Raw genomic sequence first — 14972 nt, 5'->3', positions numbered from 1 at the left:
AATCCCTCATTTGAACTAATACAGAATTTATTGTAATTTTCCTTATTTTGAACTAATACAGAATTTGCTGTAAAGGGTAAATTTCCCTTATTTTGGTCCTTTAAGAGACTGAAGCTGAATAAATCATATTTTTATAAATTTGGAACCTTGAGCTTCTTAGGGCACTAATTGCAGAGAAAAATCCAATTTTTACAACTGTAAGTAAATGAAGGATTTTATTTATAGCAGGTGAAGTCAGAAGTAATTAATTTGGTGTGATAACCTCATTTGATACCTTTCTTTTCCCAATTTTTCCCCTTCCAGTTCATCAATGGTGCCAAGGAAATCTGCTATGCAATTTCTTCTGAGGGCTACTGGGCTGATTTCATTGATCCATCCTCAGGACTGGCAGTAAGTTCTTTCTTGCCGTGTGGAATTTGGCTTAAATCCAGCTTTTTCAGGAGAATTCCTTGAATAAATTAAGATTTATGAGCTCAGCTGTGTCAGCTCTGAGTGCAGGACCAGCATTGTCAGGAAATGAAATTGGCTTTTAGGGAACTGGAGAAGTTTTATGCCCCAAATCCCTTGGGCACTTTCTGCCCTGCCCAGGTAACTTGGGAACCCTGACACCTGTGCAGGTGAAGGCTTTAAAAAACCTCTTTGCACCTGTTAATGATCCCTTTGTCCCCAAAAAAATGAACTTTTTGTTCCTGTGGAACAGTGGGGGCTTTCAGCAGGAGATGGATTTTAGTCTGAGCTCTGCTAAAACCGTATCGCAGTTCAAGGGGACGGTGGCAAAGCTGGGCTTAGTGGGGTTTTATTTAAAAAACACTACAAAAAGCAGGGATTTATTGTGTCAACAGAGGCAAACAGGGGATGTGTGCAAGGCAGAGCAGGCAGTTCAGGGGTGGGGAAGCTTCCCAGAATTCCATACATTGGAGGAATTAGGGATGGATGGAAGTGGGCTTTTGTCTTCAGACTCCAGCAGTAACATCCTGGCCCAGAATCAGGAGTGGGTTCTAAGTCAGAAGCTTCCTCCTGAGATAAAGAACTGAAATATCTGTGTGCAACTTAAATACCAGTTTAATTTAAATATGTAAATCCCAGTTTAATTTAAATACTTAAATACCAGTTTAATTTAAATACTTAAATCCCAGTTTAAATACTTAAATACCAGTTTAAATACTTAAATCCCAGTTTAATTTAAATACTTAAATACCAGTTTAAATACTTAAATACCAGTTTAAATACTTAAATACCAGTTTAATTTGAATATCTGTTTGCAATTTAATCACATTTTTGCTCCTCTAACCACCTTTCTTTAGGGTCTTGTTGCAAAGTTAAATTGTTAACTTTTGCAATTTTCTAAGGAAGTTTCTCTCCTTAGTCCATGTCCTGTTTGTGCTGTCCCTAGCAGGGTTCTGCCCTTAATTCCTGCAGAGGCAGCAGAACTTCCCAAAGCTGAGGGTGGCACTGGGAATTGAAAGGAAAACATTCCAAACCCAACATAAAACTTCTCCACGCAGCTGAACCGAGGCTTAGCTTCCAAACATCCCTCGGAATTCGAAACCCTCACGTGGAAAACCTTTTTGTTCTGTCGCTGTTTTCCTTTAGTTCTTTGGGCCTTACACCAACAGCCCCTTGCTGGAGACCGACGAGCGCTACCGGCACTTGGGGTTTTCCGTGGAGGACCTGGGCTGCTGCAAGGTGATCAGGCACAACCTTTGGGGCACCCACGTGCTGGTGGGCAGCATTTTCACCAACGCTGAGCCCGACAGCCCCATCATGAGGAAACTCAGTGGCAACTGAGCCCTCCAGCTGCCTTGGGATGGCTTGGGAGTCCTTGGGGTGATCCCGCCAGGAATTCCTCGCTGCCGAGCGTCCTTAGAGAATAAAAGTAGCTGTAATTTATTTCTAGGCTTCTGGGAATGTGTGTTCTCCACGTGTGGCTTGGCAGCATTGAGAAGCAGAGGAATTATCATTTCCTTTTTAAATTTTCCGTTTTCTCTTACCTCGACCGTTCTGTCTTTCATTGGTCGATTCAGTGTTCAGAATCCTCTGGAAATGCCACTGAAATTCCCAACAAATCTGCCATTCCTGAAATTAGGAACTGGCCAAAAAAAAATGGAATGAGTCATAAAATTGTTCTCCCAGGGTACAGAACATAATAAAATCTGGGCTAATCACTTATTTGCTGTCAGAAAATGAGAATGAGGTCAACTTTCAGTGGTCTCCAACTCATCCAGAGACTCCATAAAAAGTCCTTAATTATCCTGGAATTACTCATCTCTTACTGTTTTTTGTCTTCATGGTGCTTGGGATTTATTTTCTCAGTGTTAGCTAAATATATTTAATTAGTTTATATACCTAAATGTAATTTAAAGTTGCTTTTGTAACTTTCTTAGGTCATTAAATACCAAAAAAAAAAAAAAAAAGAGAGATAATAGGGCACTGCTTGGATCTCATCATTGTTTTCCTGGACTTGGATGCAATCTAGACTTGCCTCTGGAATTTGGAAATGCAATTAGGATCAATTATTGCAATTAAAAGATGTTTCAACAGGAAGGTTCCAGTCTCACACAAACAACCAGATCAGTGGGGGAACAACAGGGCAGGAATTCCAGGGCACCTGAAACACCTGGGATTCCAGTGCCTGGCAATAAATAATAAATAATAAAGCAGGTTTGGAGCTCCTGTTTTCCATGGAGCTGTGACAACCCTTCAGGCTTTGTTCCCTGAGGCTCCGGGGATTCTCCCAGTGTTACCCAACCCCGCGGATTCCAAAGCTGTCCCAGGCTCTCCTGTTCCCTCCTCAGCCTCTAAGCCAGGCCCAGCAGAGATTCCTGGTTTAGGAGCAGCTCCTTGCCCAAGTGCCTCTCTCTGTCCTCGTCACCGCTGCGCTTCGTGGCTTGGCTGCAGCACGGAGCTGGGAGCCAGGGACACTTCCCAAAGTTCCCAATTCCCTCCCCAAATTCTCCTGCTCCCCTGCAGTGCTGGCTCTGGATTTTAGAGCAGGATTGATCCCTTTGTAAATTCCCAAATTCTGCTCCCCTGCAGTGCTGGCTCTGGATTTTAGAGCAGGACTGATCCCTTTGTAAATTCCCAAATTCTGCTCCCCTGCAGTGCTGGCTCTGGATTTTAGAGCAGGACTGATCCCTTTGTCAATTCCCAAATTCTCCTCCTCCCCTGCAGTGCTGGCTCTGGATTTTAGAGCAGGACTGATCCCTTTGTCAATTCCCAAATTCTGCTCCCCTGCAGTGCTGGCTCTGGATTTTAGAGCAGGATTGATCCCTTTGTCAATTCCCAAATTCTCCTGCTCCCCTGCAGTGCTGGCTCTGGATTTTAGAGCAGGATTGATCCCTTTGTCAATTCCCAAATTCTGCTCCCCTGCAGTGCTGGCTCTGGATTTTAGAGCAGGACTCATCCCTTTGTCAATTCCCAAATTCTCCTCCTCCCCTGCAGTGCTGGCTCTGGATTTTAGAGCAGGATTGATCCCTTTGTAAATTCCCAAATTCTCCTGCTCCCCTGCAGTGCTGGCTCTGGAATTTAGAGCAGGACTCATCCCTTTGTCAAATCCCAAATTCTGCTCCCCTGCAGTGCTGGCTCTGGATTTTAGAGCAGGACTGATCCCTTTGTCAATTCCCAAATTCTCCTGCTCCCCTGCAGTGCTGGCTCTGGATTTTAGAGCAGGACTGATCCCTTTGTCAATTCCCAAATTCTCCTCCTCCCCTGCAGTGCTGGCTCTGGATTTTAGAGCAGGACTGATCCCTTTGTCATGGAATTTGTGCTGTGACTCCAAAACCCATCCCTGACCTCTGCTGTCCATAAAATCTCTGTTACTCCAAAGATTTTATTCCTGTTTGTTTTTTTTTTTTCCCTCCTTCTCATCAAGAGGATTAAAGTTGTTGAGAACTGCAGTGTGCTGTGTCTGTCTGCAAAATCCACAGAGGGGGGTTCTCACTGGACACTTTGGGGAATTTTCTTGGCTAAACATTGAAAAAATTGTGGAATTCTTCACATTAATTGTAAATATCTTGGAAGATTTGATGTTTTCTCTTCCTGCTACTCCAGTTAAGATTGGGATGTTCATTTTTGACTTCAGGTTCTTTTAAGTTTTGTCCAGTAAAGGGTTTTTCCAAGGGATTTTCCAGTGGCAGAAATCTCACTGGGATATTGGGAATTTTGCCTTGACCTCATGAATATTAATATTTTATGTCAGGGTTTGAGGGGAGCTCCAATTCCTGGTATTTTGTGGGGTTATTTGTGGGATTTTGGCTGCCCCTGCATCCCTGGAAGTGTCCAAGGCTGGGCTGGATGGGCTGGGAGCAGCCTGGGATCCAAATTCCTGCAGTTTATTTCAGCTGATGACTTTTCCTCCGTGTTGATGAATTTAATTGCAATTAGGATGAGGAATTGCTTCCCTCAGCCACCCAGGGCTTCACCTCAGCACTGATTTTTTTTCCCCTGGAATGAGCCCAGCTTTATTTTTATTCCAATTTTTGGGGCACTTTTCCAGCTGTGTGGAATGATCCTGTTAAAACCAGCTCTAACTCCCCTGGAATAAAGCCACAGCTGCTTGTGCTTTAATGCAGAAAAAAGGCTCAACTTGGAGCTTTTTGTGCCCTTCCCAGTGGGATTTTTCCCAAAATCCCAGATTTTTCCAGGAGCTGCTTGTCCCTGTGCCCACCCAGCAACCCCAGCTTGTGGCAGCTGCAAGAATCCAGCCCTGTCCTGCCTTTCCCAGGGCAGAATTCCCTTTGTTTCCAGGGAAACATCCGACAGCCCCTGGGCGAGGCACCTTAGGCCGGGCTTAGGGATGCAAAGCTGGACTTTGTGCCTTGTTAACAGCAGAGTTAAAGATTTGGGGTCAGACTCTTTACCCTGATCACACAAAACCAGACTGAGTTGTTTGCTCCCCGTCACACCCTAAAGAGAAACTTAAAAATTCTTAAACATAAAAATTCTCAAACTTAAAAATTCTCAAACTTAAAAATTCTTAAACTTAAAAATTCTCAAACTTAAAAATTCTCAAACTTAAAAATTCTCAAACTGAAAAATTCTTAAACTTAAAAATTCTCAAACTTAAAAATTCTCAAAAAAGCCAATTTTAGCAGCAAAGCTGAGCCCAAACTTGGTCTCTGCTTAACCAGAAACCCCTCCCACCCCCAAGCCTGCCCAGTTAGGCCCAGCACAGACTGCTCCCAGCTAATCCTGGCTCTTCCCAGAGGATTAACTGGAATTTTGGTGCCTCAGTTTTGTCTGGGGATGGTTTTTTTAGCTCTGAGTGCTGGGAAAACATCTGGAATTCTGCAGGATTGGAATTGTCCAGGACTGGAATTCTGCAGGATTGGAATTCTCAGTGATTGGAATTCTGCAGTGATTGGAGTTCTCCAGGATTGGAATTCTGCAGGACTGGAATTCTCAGTGATTGGAATTCTGCAGTGATTGGAATTCTCAGTAACTGGAATTCTGCAGGATTGGAGTTCTCCAGGATTGGAATTCTGCAGGACTGGAATTCTCAGTGACTGGAATTCTGCAGTATTGGAGTTCTCCAGGATTGGAATTCTGCAGGATTGGAGTTGTCCAGGATTGGAATTCTCAGTGGTTGGAATTCTCAGTGAGTGGAATTCTCCAGAACTGGAATTGACATTGATTGGAATTCTGCAGGATTGGAATTCTGAGTGATTGGAACTCTCCAAGAATGGAATTCTGCAGGATTTGAATTCTCCAAGATTGGAATTCTGCAGGATTGGAGTTCTCAGTGACTGGAATTCTGCAGTGATTGGAGTTCTCCAGGATTGGAATTCTGCAGGATTGGAATTGTCCAGGCTTGGAATTCTCAGTGAATGGAGTTCTCCAGGATTGGAATTCTCAGTGATTGGAACTCTCCAAGAATGGAATTCTGCAGGATTGCAATTCTCAGTGATTGGAGTTTGGCAGGAATGGAATGCTGAGGATTGGAATTCTCCAGGACTGCAATTCTCCAAGATTGGAGTTCTCCAGGATTGGAATTCTCAGTGATTGGAATTCTCCAGGATTGGAATTCTGCAGGATTGGAGTTCTCCAGGATTGGAATTCTCCAGGACTGGAATTCTCCAAGATTAGAGTTCTCCAGGATTTGAATTCTGCAGGATTGGAGTTCTCCAGGATTTGAATTCTGCAGGATTGGAGTTCTCCAGGATTGGAATTCTCAGTGATTGGAATGCTCAGGATTGGAATTCTCAGTGATTGGGATTGTCCAGGACTGGAATGTTCAGGATTGGAATTCCCAGGGTTGGAATTCCCAGCTCCCTGTGCGGGCATGGAGGAGCCCAGCAGGTTCTGGAGGGGATAATCTGGGTTTGTGCTGAGGGCAAGGACACTCAGGGGGACATTTCTGCCACTCTTTGCTGAGGAGCTGGAAAAAAAATCCCCTTTATATAAAAAAAAATATATAAAAATAAATAAAAATATAAATAATCAATTTATATTTTCAATTATATTTATATATAAATAAATCTTTTTATAGATCTATTTTAAAAAATCACTGAACTCAAGTGGGGTTTAAACACCTGGGTGGTTTTGTGCCAGCTGGGGTTTCCTGCTCCAGCATTTCCAACCTCCAAGAAACCTCCCTGGAAAATTCAGTCCGAAGGCCACAAAATTCAGGAGAGCCCCTTCCATGAGCAGATTCCTGATTTTTCAGAATATCCCACATGGATTCTGTGAGCTCTCCAGGACTCTGCATTTCCCTGTAATTCCCCCCCCCAAAAAAAAAAAAAAAAAAAAATCATTTTGAGCCTTAAAAATACCAGACTTTGATAGAGCAGGAATAGGAAAAAAAAGGGATTTTCCTCAGGTTTTGTGTCTTAGCCCCAAAAAACCCGGAGCTGAACCACCTTGAAATCAGAAAAAAGAAATTCAAAAAGAATTCATGACAGTAGAATGAAATGCTGCAGTGCAGTGATTTCGGATTGCTTTGGTGACCTGCAGAAATCCCATTTCTCCCTCGTTTTGTTTTGCTCCCTGTGCTTGAAAACCAAAAAAATTCCAGGAATTTTGCCAAATCCTGGCGAGGTGAGGAGAGGTGCAGGAGCGAGGGGTGTTTGTGGAAAAGGAAATCAGGGAGTGAGGGAAGAGGGGGGATCCTTGCTGACATTTGGGAGTGAGAGAGATCGGGAAAATCCAGAATTTTGGGACAAAAGCATGGACAAAACACGAACAATTCTTCCAGGCAGGAATGTGAGCAGGAATCCAAGGAAATGCAGGGATTTAACTCCATCCTTTTATTTATGGAGCTCATCCACAGCACCACCTGTCCCCTTTTCTTTATGTCCCAAAAAAAAAATAAAAATGCCCAAAACTGAGCTGCATTTTGGGAATTTTATTAATTAATTAATTCCCCCTGTAAATAATGAATCATTCCCACGTTTTCCTCCTGCTGAACTCCAGGTATAAATTGCATAAACAATTTGGTATCAATTGTTTTATACTGGACACAAATCTGAGGAATTCCTCTTCATTTTGGGATCCCTGGATTCTGTTTTCCCTCTCTGCTCTTGGAAATCTCCGGATTTTCCACAATTTTGTCACATTTAGCTGCTCTGCTGGTTTTTCCTGGCGTTCCCTCTAATTCCACGGCTGCAATTTCACCAGACACCTCACAGTGAATATTCAACCCTTTTATTTATACAAATGTACAAGAATTTTACACCTGTTAAAAAAAACAATTAAACGTTTCAAAGCAAGATCCCTAAAAAAAAAAAAAAAATTTAAATAAATAATGGTGCAGCTCAGCGTTTGTGGGGTTTGGAACCCCCCCAGGAGCTCAGGGAACCCCAAACTGGTGCAGGGGGGGTTCAGACACCTCAATTTCCTTTCTTTAAAGCATCCAGAGGAAGGACAGGCTTTGATTTTTTTTTTTGGATCTCTAGAGCCAGGTGGAATTTGCATAGAAAAAGAAATTAAAGCTCTCAAAATCAGAGATGGGTGAAAGGACAGCAAAATTCCAGGTTTGGCTGGGGGCGAGGCCAAAAAAATGTTGATTTTTATATTAAAAAAATCACTCGAAACAGACAGTGGTGAAGGTCAATTTTTATAAAGATGTATATCTATAATTTTATATATATATATATATATATGTAATTTTTTAAATAACATCTCCTGTAAAACACACTGAGCTTTTCTTTCCCTGGAGAAATCACCTGGAATTAAGTGGGGAGCAAGAGCTGCTCCTGAACCTCCAAGAAATCCTTGGAAAATCCAGTCCCAAGGCCACAAAATTCAGGAGACCCCCTTCCATGAGCAGATTCCTGATTTTTCAGAATATCCCACATGGATTCTGTGAGCTGCAGAGCTCTCCAGGACTCTGCATTTCCCTGTAATTCCCAAAAAAAAAAAAAAAAAAAAAGGCATTTTGAGCCTTTAAAATACCAGAATTTGATAGAGCTCAGCTTACACTGGAGCAGGAATAGGAAAAAAAAATCGCTCCTGAAAGAATAATTAATCATTCTTTTTTTAAAAAAATTAATTATAAACCAGTTTAAAGCAAGTCCATGACACCCTGCTTTTATTACTGACTTTGCAAGACAAAGTTGATTCTTTTTTAAAAAAGTGATGTAAACCATTTTTTAAAATATATATCTTTATATTTCTATATGTTTTTGATCATTTCTATATTACAGGCTCACCTGACTTGCAAACTCATCCCTTTTTCCTGGCAAGATCAGCGGGTTTTGGAATCTTTTCCAGCCCTTCCAAACCCTCCTCGACATACAAAAATAAATATTGCATCCGTGAATTCCCAGCAAAACCAGCAGCACGGGCCACCAAACGTGGCTGCAGCCCAGAACCCACGGAATAAAAATCCCAAGGGATGTTCAGGATCCACTTCCTCTCCTTCAGATTGTGGGGTTTGGGGCAAAAAAAAAAGGGAAAATATTGGGAATATTCCCCCGGAACCAGCAGGAATCAGGGGAGCAGCAGCTCCTCATCCTCCTGCTGAGGGCTGTGCGCCTCAAATCCCGCTGGAAATGAGGAATTCGGGGGATTTCTCTGCTTAAATTTAGGAATTCCAGCGGTTTTCTGTCAGAAATTAGGATTTGTAGGGATTTCTCTGCTTAAATTTAGGAATTCCAGAGGTTTTCTGCCGGATATGAGGATTTTTTGGGACTTCTCTGGTTAAATTCAGGAATTCCAGAGGTTTTCTGCCAGAGATGAGGATTTTTAAGGATTTCTCTGCTGGAGTTTGGGAATTCCAGCAGTTTTCTGCCGGAGATGAGGATTTGTAGGGATTTCTCTGCTTAAATTTATGAATTCCAGCGGTTTTCTGCTGGAAATGAGGATTGTTAAGGATTTCTCTGGTGAAATTTATGAATTCCAGCGGTTTTCTTCTGGAAATGAGGATTTTTTGGGATTTCTCTGCTTAAATTTAGGAATTCCAGCGGTTTTCTGCAGGAGATGAGGATTTTTTGGGATTTCTCTGCTGGAGTTCGGGAATTCCAGCGCTGCTCGCGTGTCCCGGGCGATGGGATCTCCTCCTTTCCAGGCGCTGCTTCCTCGCTGCCAATCCCTGCCCACCCCAGAGGAGCTGCAGCCCCGATCATGTGTTAATTACCGCGTGTTAATGAGCGGGGGTTAATGAGCTGGGAACGCCAGCGGGAATTCCCAAAGGGAATACGGTGACGCGAGCAGTGACGTAACACTGGAAGTGCCAGTTCTTCACCGAGATAAGCCGGGCTTTACCGAAGTTAGGCCGGGCTTGGTGGCTTTTCCAGCCTCAGAGGTTTTCTCCGGGATGGCCCCGGGATTAGCGCAGGATTCCGGGATCGCCTCCAGGAGCTCCTTCAGCAAACGGGACACACGGGGCCAAAGCCGGGATTATCCAGAAGCCAGGCGGGAATTCGGGAGTCCTGTCCTGTCCCTGTCCTGTCTCGGTCCCTGTCCTGTCGCTGTCCCGTCACTGTCCCGCCGCTGTCCCGTCACTGTCGCTGTCACTGTCGCTGTCCCGCCGCTGTCGCTGTCCCTGTCCCGTCGCTGTCGCTGTCCCTGTCCCGTCCCTGTCGCGTCACTGTCCCGCCGCTGTCGCTGTCCCGTCGCTGTCGCTGTCCCTGTCCCTGTCCCGTCACTGTCCCTGTCCCTGTCCTGTCCCTGTCCCGTCACTGTCCCGCCGCTGTCCCTGTCCCTGTCCCTGTCCCTGTCCCTGTCCCTGTCCTGTCCCTGTCCCGTCACTGTCCCGCCGCTGTCGCTGTCCCGTCGCTGTCGCTGTCCCTGTCCCGCCGCTGTCCCTGTCCCGTCGCTGTCCCGTCACTGTCCCGTCGCTGTCGCTGTCGCTGTCCCTGTCCCGCCGCTGTCCCGTCACTGTCCCGTCGCTGTCCCGTCACTGTCCCGCCGCTGTCGCTGTCCCTGTCCCGTCGCTGTCCCTGTCCCGTCGCTGTCCCTGTCCCTGTCGCTGTCGCGTCACTGTCCCGCCGCTGTCGCGAGGCAGCGCTGTGCCAGCAGCGCCAGGCCGAGCCCGATGGGCGCGGCCGGGCCGGGCCGGGGCAGCGGCGGCGCGGCGCTCAGCGGGGACAGCGTGGCGAACACGGCGTCCGAGGCGTTCCGCGGCAGCGGCAGGTTGCAGATGCTGCCCTCGCAGCAGGACGTGCACACCTGGGAAAACAGGGAATGCGGAATTCCGGGGGGAAACAGGGAGTGAGGAATTCCAGGGGAAAAAACAGGGAATGAGGAATTCCAGGGGAAAACAGGGAATGTGGAATTCCGGGGGGAAAAACAGGGAATGCGGAATTCCAGGGGGAAAACAGGGAATGTGGAATTCCAGGGGAACAGGGAATGCGGAATTCCAGGGGAACAGGGAATGCGGAATTCCAGAGAAAAAACAGGGAATGAGGAATTCCAGAGGAAACAAACAGGGAATGAGGAATTCCAGGGGAAACAAACAGGGAATGAGGAATTCCAGGGGAAACAAACAGGGAATGCGGAATTCCAGCGGAACAGGGAATGTGGAATTCCAGGGGGAAAACGGGGAATGTGGAATTCCAGGGGAAAACAGGGAATGAGGAATTCCAGAGAAAAAACAGGGAATGTGGAAATCCAGGGGAAAAAAAAGGGAAAGAGGAATTATTAATATATAATATAATATAATATAATATAATATAATATAATATAATATAATATAATATATCTATAATATCATAATATATAGCATATAACATATATAATATATAATATTATATTCTATATAATAGTATACATGATAGTATATAGATTATATACATAGAATATTAAATGTTATACTATGTTATAATAATTAAAATATATACAATATATTATATTATATTATATTATATTATATTATATTATATTATATTATATTATATTATATTATATTATATTATATTATATTATATTATATTATATTATATTATATTACATTATAATACATTATATTACATTATATTAATTTTTTCCATTCTTATCTGTACCTGCACATATTATACTTACAGAAGAAACCCAAATTCTATAACTTTTTCTCCATTTCCCCCCAGGGTCTGCCCACCTTGTACTCCTCGTGCCTGAGGTAGGTGCAGCCCGTGCTCAGACACTCCTCGAGGGCCACGCAGCGCTTGGTGACAGAGACGCTCTCCCCGCTGGCCCTCATCATGTGCTGGCTGAAGCAGTACCTCGTCCCTGGAAAACATGGGGAATCTCTATCTGCCCAATTCCCGTTCCCTGGGAGTCCTCCAGCAGGAGAAACAGGGAAGGAATCTCGGATTTTTATCAAACAACAAGATTTTTAAAAAATAAGACATTTTTGATGTGTTTATTGTAGCTCATGTGCTGGCTGAAGCAGGACCTTGTCCCTAAAAATCATGGGAAATTTTATCTGCCCAATTCCCGTTCCCTGAGAGTCTTCCAGCAGGAGAAACAGAAATGAAATGTTGGATTTTTATCCAATCACAGGATTTTTAAAAAATATGATATTTTTGATGTGTTTGTTGTAGAACATGTGCTGGCTGAAGAAGTACCTCGTCCCTGGAAATCATGGGAAATTTTATCTGTGCAATTCCCGTTCCATGAGAGTCCTCCAGCAGGAGAAATAGGAATGAAATGCTGGATTTTTATCAAACAACAAGATTTTTTAAAAATAAGACATTTTTGATGTGTTTGTTGTAGATCATGTGCTGGCTGAAGCAGTACCTCGTCCCTGAAAATCATGGGAAATCTTTATCTGTGCAATTCCCGTTCCATGAGAGTCCTCCAGCAGGAGAAACAGGGAAGGAATCCCAGATTTTTAGCAAGTCACAAGATTTTTCAAAAATATGATATTTTTGATGTGTTTGTTGTAGATCATGTGCTGGCTGAAGCAGGACCTTGTCCCTGAAAATCATGGGAAATCTTTATCTGTGCAATTCCCGTTCCATGAGAGTCCTCCAGCAGGAGAAATAGGAATGAAATGCTGGATTTTTATCAAACAACAAGATTTTTTAAAAATAAGACATTTTTGATGTGTTTATTGTAGCTCATGTGCTGGCTGAAGCAGTACCTCGTCCCTGGAAAACATGGAAAATCTGTATCTGCCCAATTCCCGTTCCATGAGAGTCCTCCAGCAGGAGAAACAGGAATGAAATCCCAGATTTTTATCAAGTCACAAGATTTTTAAAAAATATTATATTTTTGATGTGTTTATTGTAGACCATGTGCTGGCTGAAGCAGTACCTTGTCCCAGAAAAACATGGGAAATTTTATCTGTGCAATTCCTGTTCCCTGGGAGTCCTCCAGCAGGAGAAACAGGGAAGAAATCCCAGATTTTTATCAAACCACAGGATTTTTAAAAAATAAGACATTTTTGATGTGTTTTTTGTAGAACATGTGCTGGCTGAAGCAGTACCTTGTCCCGGAAAAACATGGGAAATCTTTATCTGCCCAATTCCCGTTCACTGGGAGTCCTCCAGCAGGAGAAATAGGAATGAAATGCTGGATTTTTATCAAACCACAGGATTTTTTTAAAATACCATTTTTGATGTATTTACTGTATATCATGTGCTGGCTGAAGCAGGACCTTGTCCCGGAAAAACATGGGAAATCTTTATCTGCCCAATTCCCGTTCCATGAGAGTCCTCCAGCAGGAGAAACAGGGAAGAAATCCCAGATTTTTATCAAGTCACAAGATTTTTAAAAAATATGATATTTTTGATGTGTTTGTTGTAGATCATGTGCTGGCTGAAGCAGTACCTCGTCCCTAAAAAACATGGGAAATCTTTATCTGTGCAATTCCCGTTCCATGAGAGTCCTGCAGCAGGAGAAACAGGAATGAAATGCTGGATTTTTATCAAACCACAGGATTTTTAAAAAATAAGATTTTTTTAATGGACTTATTGTAGACCATGTGCTGGCTGAAGCAGTACTTTGTCCCTGAAAAACATGGGAAATCTTTATCTGCCCAATTCCTGTTCCATGAGAGTCCTCCAGCAGGAGAAATAGGAATGAAATGCTGGATTTTTATCAAACCACAGGATTTTTTTAAAATACCATTTTTGATGTGTTTATTGTAGCTCATGTGCTGGCTGAAGCAGTACCTCGTCCCTGGAAAACATGGGAAATCTGTATCTGCCCAATTCCCTTTCCATGAGAGTCCTCCAGCAGGAGAAACAGGGAAGGAATCCCAGATTTTTATCAAGTCACAAGATTTTTTAAAAATATTACATTTTTGATATGTTTGTTGTAGACCATGTGCTGGCTGAAGCAGGACCTTGTCCCTAAAAAACACAGGAAATTTTATCTGTGCAATTCCCCATTGCCCCTTTCTCCTGCCAAAACAAGGAACATCTGGGAATACTGGGCTCATCCCATGCCAGCCTGGGGGGGTTTTATTGCTGCTGATTTGAGCTCAAAGGAAGCAAATTCTGGGGCTGATAACGGGCCTGACACGGGCTGCAAACACAGTGGGGTCATCCCCTTCCAAAGTAAATATTTCCCAAAGGCAAAATCCCAAAACAAGCCGGCTAAATGGGATTCACTGGGGCCGTGGATGATCTCGATGTTCTGTGATGGTTTTGTTTCTCCTCTTTGTCTCCTCCTGGAGAAGGAGGGGGAGACCTGGGGAGCTCAGAGCTGATATTTGAGCGTTTGCATTAAAGGGTTTTTCTGAGCTGTTCCCAATTTCAGACTCCAAGGGGATTTATGGGATCAAACCGCTGAAAACACCAAAATTCCAGCCGCGGCTGCCCTGAATGTGGATTTGTGCCACAGGGGAGGGAGGTGAACACAGCCAGAACTGCTCCTGTGTTCACCAGGAAAAGAAATAAAACTCTTAAAAATCCTTCCCTGTGAGGGTGGGGAGGGGTTGGGATGGAATTCCCAGAGAAGCTCTGGCTGTCTCTGGATCCCTGGAAGCATCCAAGGCCAGGTTGGAGCAGCCTGGGATTGTGGAAGGTGTCCTTGCCCATGGAATGGGATGAGCTTTATGGGTCCCTTCCCACCCGAACCAGGAATTTCAGGAAAGCAACACCAGCCTGATTGAATCCCCAGCTGAGCCGGGGGAAAACAGGGAATAGCTCCAAGTCCTCAACCTCAACCACTGCAAGGAGACAGAAAAGCTCAAAGGATTAACTCCAGAATCCCATATTCCACATTTCTGGGAATAATGGGGCTCCCTGGCAGAGACAGGTGGGTTGGGATGGAGCCCTGGCATGGGGCTGTTACCTCTGGGGCAGTAAACATCCGGAGCCCAGCGGTTGCACTCGTAATTATCTGAGGCCTTTTCGCAGGTGAAACACTTAAATCCATGAGGATACGGCGTGGCTGAAAGGAATGGAAAATATGGAGTTAAAAGGAATGGATAATGGAGTTTAAATGACCCCGTTAATCTGCTTTTTGGGAGGAAACAGCAACATCTTTTTCTCATTAAATCCAAATTTCTCCAGATTTCCCTGTCAGCGTCAGCGGGTTGGTCCTGGTTTGTAAAACCCCGTCCCCCACAGCACGTTTAGGTCGCCGTGGACTCGTTCCAGCTG

The 14972-nt window shown here is 44.0% G+C and overlaps 2 protein-coding genes across 3 annotated transcripts in view; one reads left to right on the top strand and one right to left on the bottom strand.

The window, feature by feature from the left end:
• MMADHC (metabolism of cobalamin associated D) overlaps positions 1-3896 on the top strand; it is a 19685-nt gene extending 15789 nt beyond the window's left edge. For both annotated transcript variants that reach the window (XM_053981853.1, XM_053981852.1), the window contains 2 exons: positions 304-390; positions 1594-3896. In XM_053981853.1, the coding sequence (XP_053837828.1) occupies positions 304-390; positions 1594-1788 (282 nt within the window). In that variant the 3' untranslated portion in view covers positions 1789-3896. The remainder of the gene's footprint in view (positions 1-303; positions 391-1593) is intronic.
• A 6520-nt stretch (positions 3897-10416) lies between these two features.
• The window catches only part of LOC128809689 (ly6/PLAUR domain-containing protein 6-like), a 28401-nt gene continuing 23845 nt past the window's right edge, over positions 10417-14972 (bottom strand). The window contains exons 3-5 of the mRNA XM_053981854.1: positions 14662-14760; positions 11516-11646; positions 10417-10608 (exon numbers count right to left, since the gene is read on the bottom strand). Coding sequence (XP_053837829.1) covers positions 10417-10608; positions 11516-11646; positions 14662-14760 — 422 coding nt within the window. The remainder of the gene's footprint in view (positions 10609-11515; positions 11647-14661; positions 14761-14972) is intronic.

This window comes from Vidua macroura, chromosome 7 (assembly GCF_024509145.1).
Source record: "Vidua macroura isolate BioBank_ID:100142 chromosome 7, ASM2450914v1, whole genome shotgun sequence".
Taxonomy (NCBI): domain Eukaryota; kingdom Metazoa; phylum Chordata; class Aves; order Passeriformes; family Viduidae; genus Vidua; species Vidua macroura.
The sequence above is the reverse complement of the archived record's forward strand: the minus strand, read 5'-3'. Positions and strand labels throughout refer to the sequence as shown.